The sequence below is a fragment of the Sapajus apella genome, unplaced genomic scaffold (genome assembly GCF_009761245.1).
Source record: "Sapajus apella isolate SASKATOON/1434 unplaced genomic scaffold, GSC_monkey_1.0 scaffold70, whole genome shotgun sequence".
NCBI lineage: Eukaryota > Metazoa > Chordata > Mammalia > Primates > Cebidae > Sapajus > Sapajus apella.
Genome location: NW_022437010.1, coordinates 10,884,316 through 10,906,780, shown reverse-complemented (window position 1 = coordinate 10,906,780; position 22,465 = coordinate 10,884,316). Strand labels below are relative to the sequence as shown.

The 22,465-nt window shown below is 38.7% G+C and overlaps 1 protein-coding gene and 1 pseudogene across 3 annotated transcripts in view; both read right to left on the bottom strand.

Moving 5' to 3' along the window:
- Positions 1-3,106: 3,106 nt before the first annotated feature.
- LOC116531362 lies at positions 3,107-6,868 on the bottom strand (annotated as a pseudogene).
- An 868-nt stretch (positions 6,869-7,736) lies between these two features.
- EXOC2 (exocyst complex component 2) overlaps positions 7,737-22,465 on the bottom strand; it is a 209,617-nt gene continuing 194,888 nt past the window's right edge. For all 3 annotated transcript variants that reach the window (XM_032250109.1, XM_032250111.1, XM_032250110.1), the window contains 5 exons: positions 20,369-20,491; positions 13,983-14,044; positions 11,588-11,647; positions 9,259-9,388; positions 7,737-9,168 (listed from right to left, as the gene is read on the bottom strand). In XM_032250109.1, the coding sequence (XP_032106000.1) occupies positions 9,295-9,388; positions 11,588-11,647; positions 13,983-14,044; positions 20,369-20,491 (339 nt within the window). In that variant the 3' untranslated portion in view covers positions 7,737-9,168; positions 9,259-9,294. The remainder of the gene's footprint in view (positions 9,169-9,258; positions 9,389-11,587; positions 11,648-13,982; positions 14,045-20,368; positions 20,492-22,465) is intronic.

Genomic DNA, 22,465 nt, shown 5'->3' with positions numbered 1-22,465 from the left:
GGCTTTGTGTACTCAGCATATTTACTAAGCAATAACCAGAGCATGCTCATTTAAAACATTCTACTATTACTCCTAATTTGCTTCTACAAGCACCAATTTAGAGCACTTTGTGTATCATTTAAGTCCAACCACCTTTATTACACACAAGAAAACAGATGCAAAGGCCACGTGAGTTTACGAGCACTGTGCAGAGATGATAACTGAAAGGAGAAACCAGCATAGTGTCTTTTGATTTTGTTTTCTCTATTGCTTATGCATTTTTCTATTTCCTTGACTTCTGCCCTGTCCTTTATTATTTCCTTCGTTCTACTAACTTGGGGTTGGAGTTGAATTTGCTCTTCTTTGTTAATGATGTCTTAAAATGGAAGCTTAGATCATTGATTGTAGCTCTAACATAAGCATGAAATTTTACAAGTTTTTTCCTCTAAGCACCCTATAGCTGCATCCCTCAAATTTTGATGTTTAACTTTTCATCAGTTCAAATATTTTCTAATTTCTCTGGTGTTTTCCTCTTTGATTCCTGGGGTATTTGGCAGTGTACTGTGTAACTTCCAAATATCTAGGATTTTTCTAGATATTTTTTTATTGATTTTCAGTTTAATTCTACTGTGACAGGAGAACTGTGTAATTTGAAAATTTTTAATTTTGAGATTTGTTTCATGACACAGCATATGGTCTACCATGTAACTTCAAGAGAATGTGCTTTCCTCAGTTGTTATTTTATAAATATCAATCATTATTCAGATATTCCATGTCTTTGATAATTTTCTTCATCCAGTTCTATCAATTGCGGAGAGGTGCTTAAAACTTCCAGTCTGAGAATGAAACTGCCTATTTTTCCTTCCTATCAATTCTGTCTTATGTATTTTAATGATCTTTATGCTTTGTAACAAGACACATGCATGATTGTTATCTTTCTGAGTGACCATTTTATAATTATGAAAAGCTCTTCATTATCTGTTATGACATGTTTTATCTTAAAATCTCCATTACCTTACATTAACATAGCAACCCTAGCCTTCTTTATGCTTACTGTTTGCCATGGTGTATTTTTTTTCCATCTAGTTCCTTTAAACCTATCTGTACCATTTTAGAATATAAAGTTCACCTCTTGTATACAGCACATAGTTGGGCCATGCTTCTTTATTCATTCTGACCTCTGCCTTTCAATTAAAATATTTAATCCATTAATGTTTAATGAAATTATTGCTATGGTTGTCTTTGGGCATAATATTCTGTTATTTGTTTTCTATCTGTTCTCTATTCTTTTATGCCTTTTTAAAATTACATGACTATTTTAAAAACTCAATTACAATTTTCTTATTGGCTTTTTAGCTACCTGTCTCTACATTACTGTTTTAGTGATTGTTCTGGGGATTATAACATATATCCTTAACTTTTCACAGTCCTTTTACAGTTACTATATTACCACTTCAAGTAAAACGTAGAAATCTTGCAACAATATAGGTCCGCTTCCCCTCTTCTCTTATTTTACGTCCATATAGGCTATAGACCCACAGGACAATGCTATGCTACTTTAAACAGTCATATATTTAAGTACCATGTGCTAATCAATTGTGCCACTGGAGCTCGCAGTCATATATATTATAAAACCTTTAAGAAAAAAAAAAGCAAAAGGATAATTCTGTATTTATCCAGCTATTTACCACTGCTTTCTGAGGATCTGTGCTTCCATCAGACGTAATTTCCTTTCTGTTTGAAGAACTTTGTTTAGCATTTCTTATAGTGCAGGTCTGCTGACAACAAATTCTCTTAGCTTTATCTAAAAATGTCTTTATTTGGCTGAAAGAATATCTTCACTTAGAAGTGAAGAATTCTGGATTGACAGCTTTTTTCTTCTATCACTTTAAAGATGGCTATTTCACTCTCTTGGGCCTCCGTAATTCCTGATGTTAGACCAGAAGTTGATTGAGTCCAGTGTTGTTCCCATATATGTAGTAGGTAGTTGTTCTACTGCTGCTGACTAGATCTGTTTTTAGCTTTGGCTTTAACAGTTTGTGGCAGTGTGGCATTTTTTGTGTTTATCTTTTTGGCTGTTTGTTGAGCATCATGAATCTGTAAATTTGCATCTGCCATAAATTGGGGAAATTGCCAGCCATTATTTCTTCAAATATTTTTTTCTGCCTGATTCTCTCTTTGCTTGCCTTGTAGGTCCACAATTATCCATGTGTTAAGACTATTTAATTATATTGAACAGGTGTCTATAAAATTTGCCTAAACATTTCCCTCTCTAATTCTTCATGTTGGGTAATATCCAGCGATCTATCAAGTTCCCTTACCCTTTCTTCAGTTATCATCACTGTACTATTTAGGTCCAGTCAGTATTTTTGTTTTATTTCAGAAATTATAGTTTTTAGTTCTAGATTTTTCATTTTAAAAATTGTTTCTATGTCTCTGCTATTTCCTATTAAATTGTTGCTAACATATTTTACTTCATTGTGAATAGTTATAAGTGCATTAAAACTTTTGATAATTCCAATATTTAGATATCAGGGTTGGACTCAGTTGATTTTCTATTCTCTCAAAAATGTGTTCTATCTTCCTTGTTCTTCATCTGTCAGGTAATTTTGGATTTTATCCTTGACATTATGAACAATAAATTGTGGATAAACTGGATCCTGGTATCTTTTTTTTTTTTTTGAGACGGAGTTTCACTCATGTTACCCAGGCTGGAGTGCAATGGCGCGATCTTGGCTCACCGCAACCTCCGCCTCCTGGGTTCAGGCAATTCTCCTGCCTCAGCCTCCTGAGTAGCTGGGATTACAGGCATGCACCACCATGCCCAGCTAATGTTTTGTATTTTTAGTAGAGAGGGGGTTTCGCCATGTTGACCAGGATGGTCTCGATCTCTTGACCTCATCATCCACCCGCCTTGGCCTCCCAAAGTGCTGGGATTACAGGCTTGAGCCATCGCACCTGGCCCCTGGTATCTTTTGATTAGCAGGTCATTATCTGGCTTAGAGTTGAACTGCAAACTCAGTTTTCTCGAGTGTTTCTTGGTAGCTTTAACCTCAGTTAAAATCTTTGTCTTCAGCCGAATTGTTCTAAGTTGGCTTCATGCAAGTGTTCAGGCGCCAGCCAGTAATTTTTTTTTTAGTGTGGTAAATGCCCTGTTTATTCTGTGAACAAGGCTGAAAAATGTATAGACGGGAATTTGTAGGCTGAGAAATCTCTCTGTAGTTGTGACTTCACAACTAGACTTTGCAATAGCAATAATGATGGCGGCTTCTGAACACATTAACCTACCATTGTTTAGTTTAAAGCGAACACAGTGACAATAGATTCCTAACAGCCTGTTTCTCTAAGTGATCATCACATTTTGCTGCTCTAATCTTTAAGGATGAGTAGAGTCTTCACTTGGGCCGCCACCTCCTTGCTACTCAGGGCTGCAACAATCACAAGTGCAAACTTGAAGCTGGTCCCAAGCCCCCGACTTGTTAAGAATCAGGGCATCCTTTTCCACACGATTCTCGGAGTAGGTGTGATGACCTCTATTCACCATTTTGTCTTTAGCAAGCAGGTGTGTTGTGACTTTATTTTCAAAACCTATGTCATGAGCCAACAGAGCAGTGGGACCTGCACAGATGGCACCTATCAGGCCCTTCCAGTTTTCCTGCTCCTTCAGTACCTCCTTCATGGCAGCAGACTCAGGTAAAATCTGTGCACTCAGATTACTTCCTGGTAGAACCACTGCGTCATATGGTCTCTCTTTTTTTGCATCAAGACTGGCATCAGGAGAAATTACTACATCACAGCTACACTGTAGTGGGTCTTTTCCAGCCAAACCTGCAATGGTGACCTCAATCCTAGCCCACCCCATGACATCTACAGGGATGACCATCTCCATTTCCTCTGCTCCTTTAGCCAGGATGACCAGAGCTCTTTTGGAAGCCATTTTTATGTTACACGTTTTCAAGTCTCACACCAGGCTGCAATTTTGACAGAATTCAAGGATTTCTTCTGTGGCTTTTTTTCTCTAAAATCCTCCGTCTCTCTCCACTAGCTGCAATTTCCTGGATACAATCTTTTGGTTCCTTCGAACAGAGGGGCACAGAGGATTCAAATAAGTAATTCAGTAAAACTTCTCAAGGAGTCTACAGATACTAGGCTCACCACCAGGAACAAAGGGTATCCCCAGAACAACATTATGAGCTTTCAGAAAACTCAGAAAAGATGATTCTACATAGAGAAGCACGTGAAGAGACGCTGGAAGACAACGGCACAAAAGCCTCCAAAATCTGAGGAAAAATGATTTCCCTCCAATATCCTATTTTCTCAAAATATTTCCCTCCAATATCCTATTTTCTCAGGAAGTCACCACAGGGTGAGTTTTGCCATGTGAAAGAGCAAACCAAAAAAAGAAGATGTGGGGGACAGAAGGGGCTGATCCAGTCCAGGCAAAAGGTGCCTCCAGGTTGGTGATTACAAAAGGAGATGCCAAGTACGAGGTGGACCTGGCGAGCATCCAGCCTAGAGTAGGACAGGCTAGAAACCTGTGGGGAAGTTGTTCAAGAAGACCAACTTGGTAAAGTGTGTATGTGCTTGAATATATTGCAAGGACATTTGAACTTGGATGGAGGAAATATTGAGATGACTGAAAATGATTACAATACATAAAAAATACAAAAAAATACAAAAGAATATAGTCTGTGGCTGGCTTAGCATGGAATGCCATCTCCACAGGCCTCACAATGTGAACACTGGATGCTGGTCTACCAAGAAGGAATGAACTCACTGAGAAGAGGGGTTAAAGGAGTATGTGTGTGGTAGAGAGGATGAAAGAGAAGAGAGTTGAATTTTCATGTTCTATTTTAGGAAGACCGCAGAGCTCAAAACCAAAGAATCAGGAAGAAGCAATACAAACCTGTCAAGGCAGGGACCATGAGGTAAATACCAAAAGACTCAGATTGGCTAGAATGGAAAGTGGATGGCTTTAGGGAGCAAGCAGAGGAGGGAGTTGAGGGACTGATCATTTTCATAATCAGTTCTGTGGAGTCATTTGACTTTTTACATAAAAAGCCAAATTTGTATTTGATTAAAAGATAATCTGACATACTTGCTAACATTTCATCAATAGTACACAATGATATTTCCTAAGGTGCTATTTGGTACCAGCTCCTGGGCTAGGACAGCAGTCCCATGCCAAGGCTCCCTGATGGCTGAAGCTGAAGCTCATGAAACTCCTTCACACAGCTCACAGAAGGGCTTTGAGGTCAGTTGAGAGCAGAGGACAGGAAGCATGGCAGAGCAGAAAACAATTCCAAGGTCATCTGACATCTGCATCTACCTAGGTGAGGCCTGGTTTCAGGAGCCTATATTGTCTAGGTAGAGAAACTCAGTAAGCAGGAGAAAAGAAAGGGCTGGATATAAATATTTTATAAGACAGTCCAATTGTCAAAGAAGCAGGGGTAGCAGGAATTGATCGGGCACTCAGGGATGATAATTTAATAAGAAAGGAAGCAGAAAAGAGGTCTTTTAAAAATAGTTTCACTTTTGTCTTTGAGGCCAGGATATTCTGTGATCTTCAAGGAGGAGGTTAGTTCTTGTGAGTTAAAAGAATAGGTTCACAGTATTATGTTTCTCTAATTCCTTCCTTATCAGTCTCCACTTGGTCACTTCTGATTTTCTAAATGCCAAGTTTAGCAACCATTTCTCAGTATTTACCCTTTTGACATCTGCACCATTTGTCCTTGCTGACAATCACTTTAGTCTTATGGTAATACCTGCCCCTCTACTTGATTTCTGTGACCCCATTCTTTTCAGGGTTTCCTCTTACTCTATGATGAGTTCTTTTGGAGTCTTCTTTGGCAGTTAAAATTCAGGCAGTGGTCTTGGTTCTCAGGGATTTGTGTCTGGCTATAGGGTTTGCAGGAAGGTGGCACAAGAATCTTTTTTTAAACATGTGAAAAGATAATAATGATAACAACCATGACAATCTCAACAGTGACCACAAGAATAAAACCAATGGGATACCAGTGATGGTTAAAACACTGCTGAAGACACACGGCAAGCTTAAGTGCCCACTTTGTTCAGGACTTTATGTGCCTAGACAGGAGAAAGACATTCTGATACCCTACTGCCTTTTCATTAGCCAAACTGCAAACAAGTTACCCAAAGACCCAAGTCTTGTCCATAAGATATTTATTGTTATATATTTCTAACCTGGCCAGGTACAAAAAAGCTTTCCAGTAATACATGTAATAAACCTCAATAAAAAAATGTGGGGAAGCAGAAATGAGATGAGATCAGCACACAAAAAGCATAATGGCCCTAGTACAGAGTAATATGCAGCTGTGTTTAAAGCAAAGCTAAAATAATTACAGCTGCTGCTCTAATTGAGGAGTGATAGAAGATAGTAAATATTTCTTTCAGAGCAGTTCATAAGTATATATGAAAATCTTTAGAATCAATAAATGTTTAGTGACAAAAACGTATGCAAGTTTAGTCTATGCATACTTTATGAAAATTACATATATTTGAGAAAAATTACATATATTTTAGAAACCGAATCTTAACGATTTAAAAATGAGTTAAAATTTGTAACTTTTCGGAAAACATATTACACAACACTCTTATGCAACTAATAGCAGAATATCCCATAGCACGTGATCAAAACAGAAACACATGCCACCACCTTGTACCAAATCCAGAATAAAAATATAATCTTTTCTGTTTCTTCCCTTTAAAAAATCTATATGCAAAGATGACAGAGACAGGAGAATGAGTCAGTGTGCTAGGCCTGTGGCAGTGATCTTGTTTTGCCGTGCTCAAATCATTTCTAGAACAAGCCACTTTCATGGTACACTGATATAGAAAGTCTTAGTAAAATCAAATGATTTCTAATAGCTCTTTAGCATTTCAAGTGAGGCCAATTTAGCTAACTCACATGAGGCCACACTGACCCACAGAGAACATGGATGTGAAAAAACAAAATGCTACCTGAGCATTAAAATTCCTTGAGCCTCCCTAATTCTTTTTCTCGGCTGCCTCGTTCACTTGCTCCAGGTCCTGGTTTGTCTCTCAGCTTTCATCTAACTTACTTCATATTCATCCATCTCCTCCTGCCCACTAAACCAATGTTCTGTAACTCAAATAGCTGTTGAAATCCCCCTTTCTTCCAAGAAGTCCCTCCTGACTTATTGGAATAGTAGTCCTTGAACTCCCTCATTTGGGTATGGGGTTTTTACGCCTTTACCTTCCACTCTGAGCCATAAAAGCACTACCTGTTCCCGTGCTGCTGATACTGATTAGCCTTGGCATTGTGATGAACTTTCTCTGAGCTGTGACTCTGGTGGATGGACGTCAGAAAGCATGTTCTACTGGAAGAACAGCTGAGCAGTGTTGAAGTCAAGGAGATATGAAGCCAGAGTGTGAACATGAGTCCTGATTCTTATCTACCTTGCAGTCTTAGAGAAGTCACCAACCTCTCTCTAAGCCCTGATTCCTTCCTCTGCTAAATGGACATGGCGGTAACCTAGCCCACAGGTGTTACAAGGCTGTGGTGGGGATTAAACAAGGCACTTCGTGCCGTGCCTCGCACATGGTAAGTTCCCAGCAGACAGAATTAGCAGGACCTGACACATGCTTTCTGATAATGATTCTACCAATATGGGATTAACCAGAATGTAAGTATTTATTTTGAATGTTAATAGTAGAAATATAAAAACTTATACAGCAAATGAAAATGCTGAAATAAAGACACTTAGGGAAAAGTGTTGACTAAACTACATCTTAGATTGAAGGCAGATACTTTATTGGCTGAATGTGCTGTAGTAGATATTTAAAATAACAAACATTCATAATTGCAGTTTTTAAATTTAGCTCATTGTCGAGTTAGATACAGTAGTTAACATACTTAGGAAAGACAATGTTCTGTGTATTTCTTAACAGCTTTACCAAGCACATCTGTAAAAGATTAAACTTTCATTTCCAATCACTAAGATTTCCCCCTCATACACCAAATGAACCAACACATTTATTTATTTTAAATAACGGAAACTGTACATGACTACCCTGTGCTCTAAAATTACTTGTATTAATGAGGACATTAATTTTAGCAATTAAAAAAGGAGATTTTAAAATAACCATAGAAAATGTTGAAAACCCTGGCCAGCCGACTGCAGATATATTTACTCAGTTTTCAGATGCAAGGGTATGATGGAGTTGGGCGGGAAGCTGACTGTGAGAAGTCACGATGACCCAAACCTGTTCCAGTAAAGCCAGTCAGCAGTGAATGTGGGGCAGGCACACGGGGCTGGAGTACAGCTCCCACTGCCTGGTGACCCAGAGGCATCCTGAAGCTTCAGAGAAGAGACTGCGTGAGAGCAGCATTCTTCCAGCTACTGAGCAAGATCCTTCAGCGGGTAAGAAGTGGCAGAGAGAAAGTCACTTGCTGAAGGAACCGACAGTGGCGGGCGGGGATTGGCTGTCCAAGTGGAGCCTGGCCTTTTCTTTAGGGGACCCTGAAGTCTACGGCTGCCCCGCCGGCACCTGTGAGTGTAACACAGTGGCTGGCACTCACACTCCATCACAGATAACACACAGGGCCTCAGGTACTGCAACATGTGGATGTGAAGGGATGCACATCAAATTAAGAGTGAGTGAGAATGAAAAAAGCTAGTGTTCAGTCCTGTGAAAAATAAAAAGCAGACAGCAAAATGCAAAGTTAAAGCACAGACACCTGGACCCCAAATAATCTGCCCTGGTTGTAATATTTATTTTAATGCAGACCACATATTTTCCCAAAAACCTGCTTGAATTAGAAAACGTAAGGTCGTTTATAGGAAATAAAGGTTTTAAGCACAGCTGTAGAGTTTAGGACAGTAAGAGCTCCCAAGATGCCTACATGCAACTTTCCAGATCTCCTCTTATCAATCTTTCCATGTGTCGTGGGAGCTGCCTGCGCTCTTGTGAATGGGACGCTGAGAAATGCTTCAATATGTACCACGCCATTCCAGAACGCTGCCTGCAGAAGCAGTTCTTCCTGTGGCTCTCACCATGCAACCTTCTGCTGAGATGCAAAATATCTCTTAAAGGTAAAGTCATACAGGATCTGATCTAACAAGAATGGCAAAACAAATACTTCTTGGGCATTTCAAATGACATCATTTTAGTTGAAGTGCAATGTATACCAACAACTTTTGAAGTCTGAGGAAGTAAAAAGGATGAAAATGGTAAACCCAATGTTTAATACACCAAATACCTTTAGGGTACTTAGAAAGTGAACAGTCTTATTACTTGTATTTTCCTGGACTTCCCTTATTTGGCAGGTATTTATGTTTTCATCATGGTTGAAGAGGCTGCTTGGAAACAGGTGAGCTGCAAGTGCATGCTACTCTTGAACTTGTTCAGGAGCTCTTCCAGTAACCTGCAGGAAGGAGACACTATTTTACAGCCTGACAGATGGGGTGGCCTAGCAACACAAGAAAACACCAGCGGAGCCAGCTGCCCGCTCTGCCTGAGCTTGCTGTGTTGAGAAGGCAGCTGGAAAGTTTCATCTACAGATCCTTAACTCAGTAACAGAAATACGTCAAAGAAGTTGGTCAAATAGGATATACCGATAAACGTATTTATGTTTGTATAGAAACATCTCCTTCCTATCCCCTCCCAAGATTAATTAGATTCCTCCCAAAAACAGACTGATGTTTGGGCCTATTCTTTTTTTTAGAAATTCAGTTCTAAAATAATTTATACACCCTCAAGTTCACTTTTTGTAAAATGGTTCTATGAGCACTGGCACACCCATCCCAGAGTGTAACAGGCTACGGCACGGGGTATCACTACACCCTCTCCCCTGCTGCCCGTCTAGTCAGCCACTTCTCTAACCCCATCTCCTAGCAGCCACTGGTGACTTTCCCTTCCTCTCATTTTGCATTTTGTCTTTAACAGATATTAGAGGGTGGGGAGCAAAAGTAGTGAGTTACTCACCAGGGGAAGCAAGGGTTAGTGCTAATTCCATTAGGCAAATCACTTTGCTACCTGATACCTCAATCTGTTTCCCCAACTGATCTGATATAGTCATCTAATTTTTCTTTTCTTTTTTTTTTGAGACAGTCTCTCCCTCTGTTGCCCAGACGGGAGTGCGGTGGCGTGATCTTGGCTCACTGCAACCTCTGTGTCTCAGGTTCAAGTGATTCTCCTGTCTCAACCTCCCCAGTAGCTAGGACTACAGGTGCATGCCACCATGCCTGGCAAATTTTTGTATTTTTAGTAGAGATGGGATGTCGCCATGTTGGCCAGGCTGCTCTCGAACTCCTGACCTCAAGTGACACACCCACTTTGGCATCCCGAAGTGCTGGAATTATAGATGTGAGCCACTACACCCAGCCTAGTCATCTAATTTTAAAGCTAGAAAGGATCTTTGGGTTTGCCTGGTTTAGATGAAGCAACCAAGAACTGCGTTTAATAGTACTGAGGTCACGACATTATTTCCCGGTTTAACAACATTCAATATTAGAATATTATCCCCAGAGCAAACCTAAAACATAGTCCTGACATGGGACTATTTCAGGGTATGTATTATTCTTGACTCTTGAACACATTACCTTTTGAACTCTGTTCCACATATTAAACATAATAGTGATTGTTTTAATCTTTTATCATATTTATCTTAAAGAAATGAACAGGGTTTGGAACCAATTCATATAGAGGCCGGAAGTTAGTGAGAGAAGGAAGAAGCAGGAAGACGGAAGAAAGGGCTGTCTGTGCAGGCACCGTCTGCGCCCATGTGGGACGCGCACAGGTGGCAATGCTGGGATTGCACAGTGGGAGGGCTGGTCTGCTGCCCGCTCCGTGCACCAGTGCCATGTGACAGCTTCTCCCCGACACCCAGCCCATGTGCTTCTCTGCCTGCCACCGAGTCTGCACTGCGTCCATGGTGCCAGCATTTCAGTCAGTGCACCGCAGATGCCTGTCTGTGGGACTGGCAGCCATGTGCAGAGGGGCTGGTGAAGGTATGAAGTCCTACAGAGTTTCTGCTGCCTCAGCTGAGGGGAGCTTGGGCATTTATGAAATTTACCTGACCTAGATTTAGGTCTGTTTCCTGTTCCATGAGTAGTAAAGTTTAAACTCAGGTTGAGATCATCAATGTGGTCTAATGAAATATATATAACTTTATTATGCCATATGTGCACATCTACTCTTTCATAACATTTTAAATTTTATAGCACATAAAATGACTACTACTGAATTACTCAAAGATAAAAGAAAATATCACTGAGTCCTGCATTTTACTATCCTGTCTTTTTTCTATTACTTCTTAAATATGTATGCTACCAATATAGTTTACTGAATAAGTCATAGTGAGCTTTCTTAAGACATTTTCTGTACCAGTCACTTGAAATGAGAGCCAACTTCTAAATTATCCTAAACCCAAAGAAAGGTCTTATCTTATGAGGTCACTCGGAAGACATACAAGGTACAGGTGTTGAGATGTACTTCCTAAGGGCTATTAAGCACTGCTCTTCTTAGAATCCAAACCATCATTATTATTTTCTAAAAGGTTCTTTAGGTAACAAAACCTTGTTGAGCACATGCAACTGGCTCTGAGACAGCATACAGGACTTACTTTTTATCTGCTCCACTGGAAAGCTGGGGCAGGGCTTCCAAAGCCTGCTTGAAACTAGACCTGGAACACAAACAGCCACACTGAAGTTTAAACCTTGCATAGCTCCAAGGGTAATTAGGATAACTGCTAACAAATTCTTAATCATCCCTTAATTATTGAGAAGCCAATAAAAGCCAGTGAAGCAAGGAAATGTGAGAAAAAGTAAAAGTGAAAAACAACAGAAAAAGTAAAAGTAAAAGTGAAGGTGTAGCGACCAGGCGGGGGCTTGTAGGAGCAGGATCAGAAAAACTCAACTAGGAAATGAAACACAACTTGAAAAGCTAAAGGAAAAACAGATTTTCTTTTAAAGGATGTTACCTGTGACAGAAGACAGCTTAACGTGAACATGTTTAATTTAAAAGTAGTCTTTTCAAAACAAATAACCACAGATAAAGTAACTGGTAAGAAAGGAAAGAAACTAAGAAAGGAGATGACCTTTTGAAAGATTACACACAGCAGGGTGTTTGCAGTTTTGCCATGCAAAGGGCCTGATCCACAGCCAAAGTCGTGTAACAATTAAATACAGTCTACTTAAAACTTGTAGAAAAATGTAGAGCTATATATATGCTTTAAAAATTCAACATCATTTCTTCACATGAAAAAGGTAAAAGGAAAGAATTTTAAAAAGACAACTGTTTGGGCCTTTATAAATAGTTGTTTTAGTTTTCATAAGGAGAAAGTATTAGAAAATTATTGAACCAAATGAAAAGCATAATAGGGGAAATTGTTTGGTAGTAACTTGTACCATTCACAAAGGAACAGTTAACTTTTTATCTATTCTGATTGGTTAAGGTGAAGAAACAAATATAACTATTCTTGACTTCAGATGGTCGTTGCTTTTATATTGTAAAAACATCCTCCCCAATCTACCAGGAAATACATTTTTGAGCAATAGTCGTCAAACCAGGAGCAGGTGTCACAGCAACAGAGAGACTGAAAAGTTCCAACAGAGTCATGAAACCTGGTGCTGGGCATCCAGCTGCTCCCAGGAGGGCACAGTGGGGTGTGGAACGGTGGCTTGGTGCACTCAGGTCCCTTTCTGCATTCAGAGGGCTCATTCCTCGTGTGGAAGCCACTGCTGCTACCTTCACCCTCAGCTTGTTTCTTGTGAACGTCTTTTTGATTAATTGAAAAAAATGTGATCAAATTGCTTTGACAGTATGATGATAATGATGGTACAGATTACACTGTTATTGGCAGGGTACTGAAACTAAAAGGTGACTTGGCACATTTTCTCATTTAATCCCCTCAAAAGCTTGCCTAGAATATTTTAATCTTCCTTTTTTTTCTAATTTTTTTTTTTTTTTTTTTTTAAGATGGGGTTTCACCATGTTGGTCAGGCTGGTCTTGAACTCCCGATCTCAGGTGATTCACCCGCCTTGGCCTCCAAAGTGCTTGGATTACAGGCGTGAGCCACCACGCCCAGCCAATCTTCCTCTTTAGATGAGTACCTTATGCTCCCTAAAACTAAGTCAGCAGGAAGAAAGAGCAGGCATTTACATGAAGTGCGCACACATCCACCATGAGCTGGGTGCTTCCATCCTGTTAGCAGGTTGTGCAGTCAAATGATGGCTGGGAAAAGGTGCGGCTAAACAATCAACATGAAGCCCACTAAAAATAGCTTCTGGTGAGCCATTCCTCTCAATGGGAATGAGAGGCTAATTTCATTAGCTAGGAAAAAATTTAAAAAGTCTTTTCAGTTGCAAAGCTGATAGTAAGAATGATAGCAAGCCATGTTATCAGATGCTGGAAATGAATGAGTTAGCATATTACAGTGTCCTCAAATTTTCATTTGCATACTACTTGGCTTCTCAGACACATTAACAATATAACCCAGTATTTCCTAGGTAATGTTGCCCATGTAGTAAACAATTTTGCACAGGCAAACAGTACTTCTGTTTTACTTCACCTACTGATATTTCAATGGTAGGAAATCCTGACTTTCATTCAAAACAGCTAAAAATGATCACTGAATTTCCACTACAAAATTTTGCAGATAAACCACAAGGCTTCCTCTCTTACACTGATATTTACAGCCTTGAAGCTGCCCTTCAGAGGCTGCTATGACTAGACTAAGACTCGGTTCTTATCCTTTTGCTTTAAGAAGTATTATTTATAAGACTGCTGTATTATTTCTAAGACTAAGATTTGCCAGTAGTAAATGAAGAACAAAATTACATTAAACCTCTTTCCTTTACATTGTGTTACAAAGAAGTGGCCTTGATATAAACCTTATCAAATCACAAATTCATGAGCATGTGCTCTGATCAGTCATTTTTACAGAGGATATAATTTACTAGTAAGACAACCTTTATTTTTAACAGAGCACTCTGAACTGAAGAACACTGCATCTTACTTGCTTTCAGGTGTCAGGTAAACAGCCACAGTATCCCTCAAAGCACAGATTTCCAGTCTTGCCTGAAAATGAGAAAAGGACAAAATGATAACAAGAAAATTTATATTATCAAATATAAACAAGTACTGAGGTGAGGGGTGTCCGGCCTGCTCATCGTAGGATGGGGTTGGCGTGATACCACCATGGTGACTGCTAGTCATGAGTAGTTTCTAAAACAGTCCAAAGAAATTCGCTACAACAAAATGTTCGTTGACTGAAAATAACTTGTAGTCAAGGATGACTGTGTGAGGGTAGGGAACTAGACATCTCGCTATGAAAAGTACAAACTGTGTCATGATTTTACAGCCATCTGTATTTACTCTCTACCACTAATTTTTCTTTTAGTCTTGCAAGAGAAAAGACACTCTGAAAAACTGCCCTGAAAGGGCCTGTGCCCCACAGAGGTAAGGATGTAGCTTGGTATGCTTCCTGACACCTATGCCCTAATAGGCACACTGCCTTAATTTCAAAAAAACTAATAGTTTAATGCTCTACAGATTCAATGCAATCTCTATTAAAATTGCAGCTGCTTTTTTTTTTCCTTAATGGAAATTGACAACCTGATTCTAAAATTCATAAGGAAATGCAAGGCAGTCAGAAGAGTCAAAGCAATCTTAAAAAAGAGTAACACATTTAGAGGCCTCACACTTTCTGACTTCAAACATACTACAAAGCTACAATAATCAATACCATGTGGTACTGGTGTAGGGACAGATTATATAGACAATAAAGACAGAACTGAGAGTCCAGAAAGAAACTCTTATATTTATGATCAACTGCTATTCAACAAAGGTGCCAAGTCCACTCAATAGGGAAAGAACAGTCTCTTCAACAAATGGTGCTGGGACAACTGGATATCCTCATGCAGAAGAATGAAGCTGGATCCTTTCCTTAACACAAAAATTAACTAACATAAATCACAGATCTAAACGTAAGAGATAAAAGTATGAAACTCTCAGAAGAAACCAGGAGTAAATCTTGTGACCTTAAGCTGGGAAACCCTTCTTAGAAATCATGCCCAAAGTACAAACAACAACAATAACAACAACAAAATAGATAAAGTAGACTTCATCAAAATTAAAAATCCAGTGCTACAAAAGACACCATCCAGACTGTGAAAGGACAACTCAGAATGAGATATCACTTCACACCCACTAGGATGGCTATAATCAATAAGAGACACAAAACCAAATACTGGTGAGGATGTAGAGAAACTGGAACCCTCAAAAATTGCTGGTAGGAATGTGCTGCCGCTTTGGAGAACAGTCTGGCAGTGTCTCAGAAGATTAAGCATTGAGCAACCATACGACCTAATAATTCTGCTCCTTGGTATGGATGCACAAGACATGAAAACAGATGTCCACACAAGAACTTGTACAGGAGTGTTCACAGAAGCATTCTGCATATTAATCAAAAAGTGGGAGAAAACCAAATGCCCATCAAATGATGAATGGATAAATAAAATGCGGCATATTTAAATGTGGCATATTTTACATGTTCATATGTAAAAAGGAGTGAAACACTGGCACATGTTACAGCATGGAAGAACCTTGAAACATTATACTACATGAAAGATGACAGTCACAAAGGGTCCTATTTGTGTGTTTCCATTTATATGAAATTTTCAGAGTAGACAAATCATAGAAACAGAAAATCAATTGGTGGTTGTTTGTAGCGGGAAAGGGGTATTTGGGAGGCAAATGATGATACTTATTGTTAATGGGCCAGGGGTTTCTTTTGGGATAAAATATTCTAAAATTGATGACAGTGATGACTGGACAGCTCTTTGTATATACTAAAAATCACTGAACGGTATAATCTTTTTCTATTGTAGACAGATTATATGCTATATGAAATACTGCATAAAAGTTTTAAGAAAAAAGTGAACTTAAGCTTTCACTTCTATGTGAGCATGAAGAAGTGTAATCTGACATACAAGTCAGGTTTCCTGGGAGCTCCAGCAGAGCCACTGATGATGAGAACCTGGTTTTCTGAAGCAGTACCCACACTGAGTGGGACACTCCGGAGAACATTTAAAAGAAACATCCCTTATTCTCAAGGAGTGGACAAAACATAAAACAATGATGAAAGACACAGCCAGCTCTTTACAGTTTATTAGAAATTCTGTTAAGTACTCTAGATCAAAGCAGATATATATGACACAGGATATTCCGTGACCTTTATCTGTTTGGAAAGCAATTGTTTGGTTTCCTTTTTCCAGTCCTTGGAAGCCTGAAAAACAACTAGAAAGTTACAAATGCTAGAAAGTCTGACAATTTCTGTCTCTATTTTGTTTATATTCTAGTATAGGTAAAAAAAGACCTACAAGGAAAAAAGGTAGAACTTTCAGATGAATATTTTAGGAGAAAGATTAAATTACTATAAAACTAATCTTCTGAGAGAAATTTTATTGTCAAAGTGACAGAGTGTTTTAATTAACCTATAAGTTATGCCAATTATAAAAACTGTGATTAGTCATATAATACATACAAAATTGTAATCCAGAAAAATGTCATGCTAAAAGATCTGCCCAAATCACCAAACTGTCTCCCCTTTTCACCAAGCTCTCACTGTGCTGTATCAGTAATTTCTTCTCTTTAATGTGGAATAGTATTTGATTTATGATTACAGTTTGGCACTTAGGTAACTGCCTATCAAAGGCGAACCTGCTATCCCTCTTAGAGTTATGGCCCCAAGGAAAGAAGGTCTCAAAGTCATTCTCAATGGCAGAGTAAAGGTGGGGGTTCAGACTCACGACCTTTTTCAAAATACACATGCCTGTCTAGGCCCTAGGAGGTATATCACAAACCAGAGGCTGAAACAGTTTGGTGACCAGTAGTTTCTGGACATGTGTATGTTGAAAAATTTTCCAGCTAATTCTGAGATCATTCCCACCCTCTCCCTGCTGGCTTTGAGAGCGGTTTAGACATCAGATAAATGGGTTACAAAGGTAATGTGTATAGAAGGCAGATGTCTGTTATAATTCCAAGATTGCCAAGGCTATGGTAGCCACTGCAACTGCCCGTTAATTCATCTGTAGTATTACACAGTTTACATTACTTATCTCCTGTGATGGAACTATTATAATAACCATGACCTTTCAACTTAAACTATAATATCAAAGATCTAATAAATCGATTTTCAGAGAAAAATGGTGGCAAATGGAAATACAGCAGAAGCTTCTGTAACAGATTTTCCCCTAACCAAATTAACAAGCGCTCTGCACTCTTTTTTTTTCCCCCAAATAATGTATTTTATTTTGAAAAAAAATCAAATATATGGAGACTTTGAAAGAACTTTACAGTGAATGCCTGTTTTGCCATAGGCTCTCCCAATAACACAGCCCCACATGATCACATGGCCTCACATGACTGCACGGCTTCCATCCATCCTGTGGCTCTGATGCACTTCAGTGTGCTCACCATTAACTACAGTGGACCATTTGCACAGTTGTTTTTTTTATATAGTTAGAATGTACATACTACACAACAGACAAATCTCAAAGTGCAGCATTTGATGAGTTTTGACTGATGTATACACCTGTGTGATGGAAACCCAGATCACAACCAGCACCCCGTGAAGATCCCTAAGGCCCCAGCCTAGGAATCCTCGCCACCCAGGGGAAACCACTGTTCTGGATTTTTCATCACAGTTAGTTTTATCTGTTCTAGAACTTCATGTAAATGAAACCTATACAGTATACATATGTATTTGTGTAAGGCTTCCTTAATTCGGCATAATGCTCCTGGGATTCACTGTGCTATATCAGTAATTTCTTCTCTTTGATGTGGAATAGTATTTGTGTGATTATAGTTTATTGTATTAATGGACATCTGGGTTGTTTTCAGTTTTTGGTTATTATGAGTAAAATGACTATGAACATTCCTATTTTATTTTTGAGAAAGGATGCCACTCTGTCATCCAGTCTAGAGTATGGTAGCATGATCACAGTTCACTGCAGCCTTGACCTTCTGGGCTCAAGCAATCCTCCCACCTCAGCCTCCCGAGCAGCTGAGATCACAGGCACACAGCACCATGCCTGGAAAATTAAAAAACTTTTTTTTTTTTTTTGGTAGAGACGAGGTCTTACTATGTTGCCCAGGCTCATCTCGAATCCATGGTTAATATTCTTATGAGTATGTTTTGTAACGTATTTATACAACATATATAAAACTGAAAATATGTTTTCAGTTCTCTTGCTTAAATAACTAGGACTGGAATAGTTGCGTCATGGGGTACATATGTGTATGTTTAGTTTGAAAAGAAACTCCAAGAGCTTTTCCCAAAGTAGTTATACTACACTGCATTCTCGTGTGAGAGCTCTAGTTCCACCACGTTCTTGCTAACATTTAGTATAGTCAGTCTTGAAATTTTTTATCTTGATGGATGTGTAATGGCATTGTACTGCAGTATTAATTTTCAGTTCCCTGCTAACTAACGATGTGGCTGACTGGTCATTCTTACGCTTTTGAAAATCTAATTACATGCATGCTGGATATTCTGACATTGTCCCATAGGTCCCTGGAGCTCTGCTTATTTTTTTCCCCAATTATCCTTATTTCCATTGTTCATATTGGATAATTTCTATTTAAAAAAAAATAAAAGATTTTCCCCTAACATTTGAAAAATTCTGCTTTTATTATCATCTAGATTTTTAAAAATTCATCTACTGTGTTTTTTCATTCCAGAAATTCCATTTAGTTTCTGTTTTAAGGTTTCTACTTCCTTGCTGAGATTTCCCACCTACTGATTCAAGAGGAGCACTTTACATCATCTGATGCAGCTATGTTAAAATCCTTGCCTGCTAATTCCAATACCTGGGTCAGCTTAAGGATGGCTTAAGGTGATCATTTTTTGTTTTAGGAATGAGTCATGTTTTCCTGTTTATTTGTGCATTTCAATTAAATTTTAAGTCATTTAAATTTGTATCCCGGATATGGTGAATGTTATGTCGTGGAGACTCTGGGTTCTGTAATATGTGTCTAAGGACTGCTGATTTTTTGTTTCAGCAAGGAATTAACTTATTTGGACTCAAATTAATAACTCTTGGCTCTTGGGCAGCAGTCCAATTCTTACTTCAGTTCTTCTAGCCTTAGCTGGGCTGGTTGGAGTGGTATGTATTCCACAGAATTTGTATACACTGCCTAAATCTCTCTCCTCTCTGGGATACCTCTCTCAACTACCTGTAGGTGTGGCTGCTCCAAAGCCTGTTTTTCAAGCCAGGAAGACACAGGTTTTATATTGGAGTTTTAGGTAGTCCTGGACCTGCCTTCAGTTAAAATCCATAAAAAATAATTCACCCAAGGAAATTCTGCCATTTCTTCCAGAATCTGACCACCAATGGTCACTCTCTGGCATCTTCAGGGATTTTTTTTAATAAAAAAATAATTTTTGATATTCAAGTTTACAGTTGTTATCTGTGGAGGCTGGCCCTCTAGGGGCTTCCTCAGCCATGACTGGAAGAAGAACAGCACTTTTTGAAACTCACTACCATGCTGCTAGCCAGCACATGGGGAGCTACCAGGTAGGAGTGCACTCTGCCATCTGCACACATGCACGCCTCAGCCCCTATCAGCTGGTTATGTGCATGCCAAAGTCAACTGGTGCTTATGGCAGTTATACTGTAATTATGTAATTTAAACAAAAGAGACAGCTATTTGATGTTTCTATGCAAATTGCACTGAATGCTTTCGAAAGATTTATTAAAAGCAAGTTGCTAAAAATTTCCTGCAGAATTGAATGTCATGAAGATAGTTGTAAAACAAAAATAAAAATCACAAAACTTTTGAAAGACTCTGCATTCAGATAATTTGGCAGAAGTCTTTAAGGTCTTGCTCTACCATAAAGAAACAGAAACTTTGTTGGGCGTGGTGGCTAACGCCTGTAATCCCAACACTTTGGGAGGCTGAGGTGGGTGGATCACGACATCAGGAGATCGAGACCATTCTGGCCAAGATGGTGAAACCCTGTCTCTGCTAAAATAAAAAAAACTAGCCAGGCATGGTGGCGTGCGCTTATAGTCCCAGTTACTCAGGAGGCTGAGGAAGGGGAATTACTTGAACCCGGGAGGTAGAGGTTGCAGTGAGCCAAGATTGCACCACTGCACCCCAGCCTGGCAACAGAGCAAGACTCCATCTCAAAAAAAGAAAGAAAAAAAGAAAAGAAACATAAACTCTGAAACTTGTAGACAATGCTTCATGGATATGGCTTATTTAAGAAAGAATACGAGGTTCTCCAATCAGTAGATGTATTAAAAGAAGCCTGTCTTACAGGATTGATGACTAAAAACATTGCATATGCTTTAAATAACAATAGAAGTTCACTATGGAATTGAATGACTTTGTTACCTGCAAAGCTCCATTTTTGCTGAAGGATGAAACACACTGCATCAGTCGACTGAGCTCTTCAGAAACTGCTTCTATCACCTTGGATAGTACCCGAGGGACCAGTTCTTTGGAAATAGTGAACACCTGGTTTGAAATAGGAAGAAATACTGCCTTGTGGGGCTTGTTTGAGTTGAATTTGTTAAAAACAAAGTAACATTAAAAACAAAAACAAAACAAAATTCACAGGACTTCTAAGTAATTTTTAAAAGACCAAAATTATAAATGAAAGGAATATATGGACTTATATTTAAATTCTATTGACTAACAAAAAATAACTCTTAAAAATACAGTATTGGCAGATATAATTTTGAAAGGCATTACTGATGTTGACAAAATACAAACTGTTTTGAACACTTCTTTTTCCTCTTGCCCCTTACCCAAAAAGAAACATCTCTAAAGAAGAAATCAGAAAAATAAAAACATACTGGGTCAATATTTTACCACAATTTAAAAAAATACAGTGTCAGACTCTCCTTAAACCCTGACAAACACCATTTCATACGAGGTATCCCATTCTGTATTGGACAACAAGCCCCCCCATTTTACAAATAGTATACTAAATATGTATTTCCTTTTATTTGACTTACATTATTTTCAAACCTTAAAGTTTGATACTTTCAAACTGAAAGTTACTGTCTTTGGAGATTTAGTGAAACATTTGACTTTCCTGATTTATAAATAAAATACGATTTTATGAAAGTCATATTTTCTTTTCAAGCTTTTCCTTTTCTCAGATAGAGTCACTGGCATTAAACATTTGGATTAACCCAAACATAACTCGAGTGTCCAAGAAAATTTTTGGCAATTTAAAATTATTTAGCAAATAGTAAATATTATGAATGAAATGCTACTTTCAGTCATTATAATCCCATGGCAATTGATAATGGACATAAAAAAACTGCCTCACTATGAATCAGCATCATCACAACAATTTCCACAAATCTCAGAGTTCTGCCTGCCTACCACAGAAATGCTTATACCTAAATTTGCACTTTGGGCTCAAATTCTATTGGAGGGTAACATAACAAAAATAGAACTTTTATATTTTGATAAGAATATACTTTAAAAATATTGCTTATTATAAAAAAGATCTATGTGGTAAATTCCTGCCTGAGTTAAATCATATAAAAGCTCTATTGTTATAGATGAGTTTATATGTTTCTCTTTCACTAAGAACTGAAAACTGTAATGTACTATAGTCTTCTTTCTGTTCTCGGTGCTTCAAGCTTCTAGCCAAATTTAGGAACCAGGTAGTGTTATCTTTGTTTTCTCTGGTCATATTTTGGTTTCGGTCTTAATTAATCATGTTTTTTCAGTTTACCTTGATGGCCTCAGATACTTTTAGAAGCAGCAGGCGGCATAAACCTAAAAACACCCTTCTTGGATGCTTGCCGCCTAAGGGGCACGCAGGCAACCGTGGAAACGATCAAATGGTGGCCTCTTTGCTCTGCCCCACTTTATCTGACCCCCGATCGGTCTGTGGGCTGCAGCCACCCCAAAAGTGTTGGCAAAGCAGTGAGTAACGAATCCTGAAATTACTGAATGAAAACAGGTAGTCATAGATCATGGCAGTAACTCTGTTCTCTTCTTTCAATGTTCCTCACAAGAGTCCTCCTAACCAGGATATTCACTGAGGATGTTAACACGAAGCTTAAGATGAAAGCATGTCAAGTGAGTGCAAGTTTTCACATGGACCAGAAGCAGCAATATTGTCTGCACAACGCTAAGTCAACCACGGACAGGAAACCACGCATCTGTTCCAGCGACGGCCTTCCCCGAGTCTCTTTCTAAGCAGTGTCTGCCTTTCTGGAATCCCACTCCCTCTACAAGAATCACATACCAGTGCTTATTTGTATACTGGCTAAAAAGAGGTTAATGCATTTTCCAAGATAAGGGATTTACTGTTCTTTAAAGGATAAACAGCCTTGCAATCTATCTTCTTTTCACCCTTCAAATATTAATGAGTTTAGCTTTAATTATCAAATAAAACATACACTTTCAGAAAAAGACACACAGAGAGAGAGGGGGAGAGAGAGAGAGAGGGAGAGAGAGAGAGAG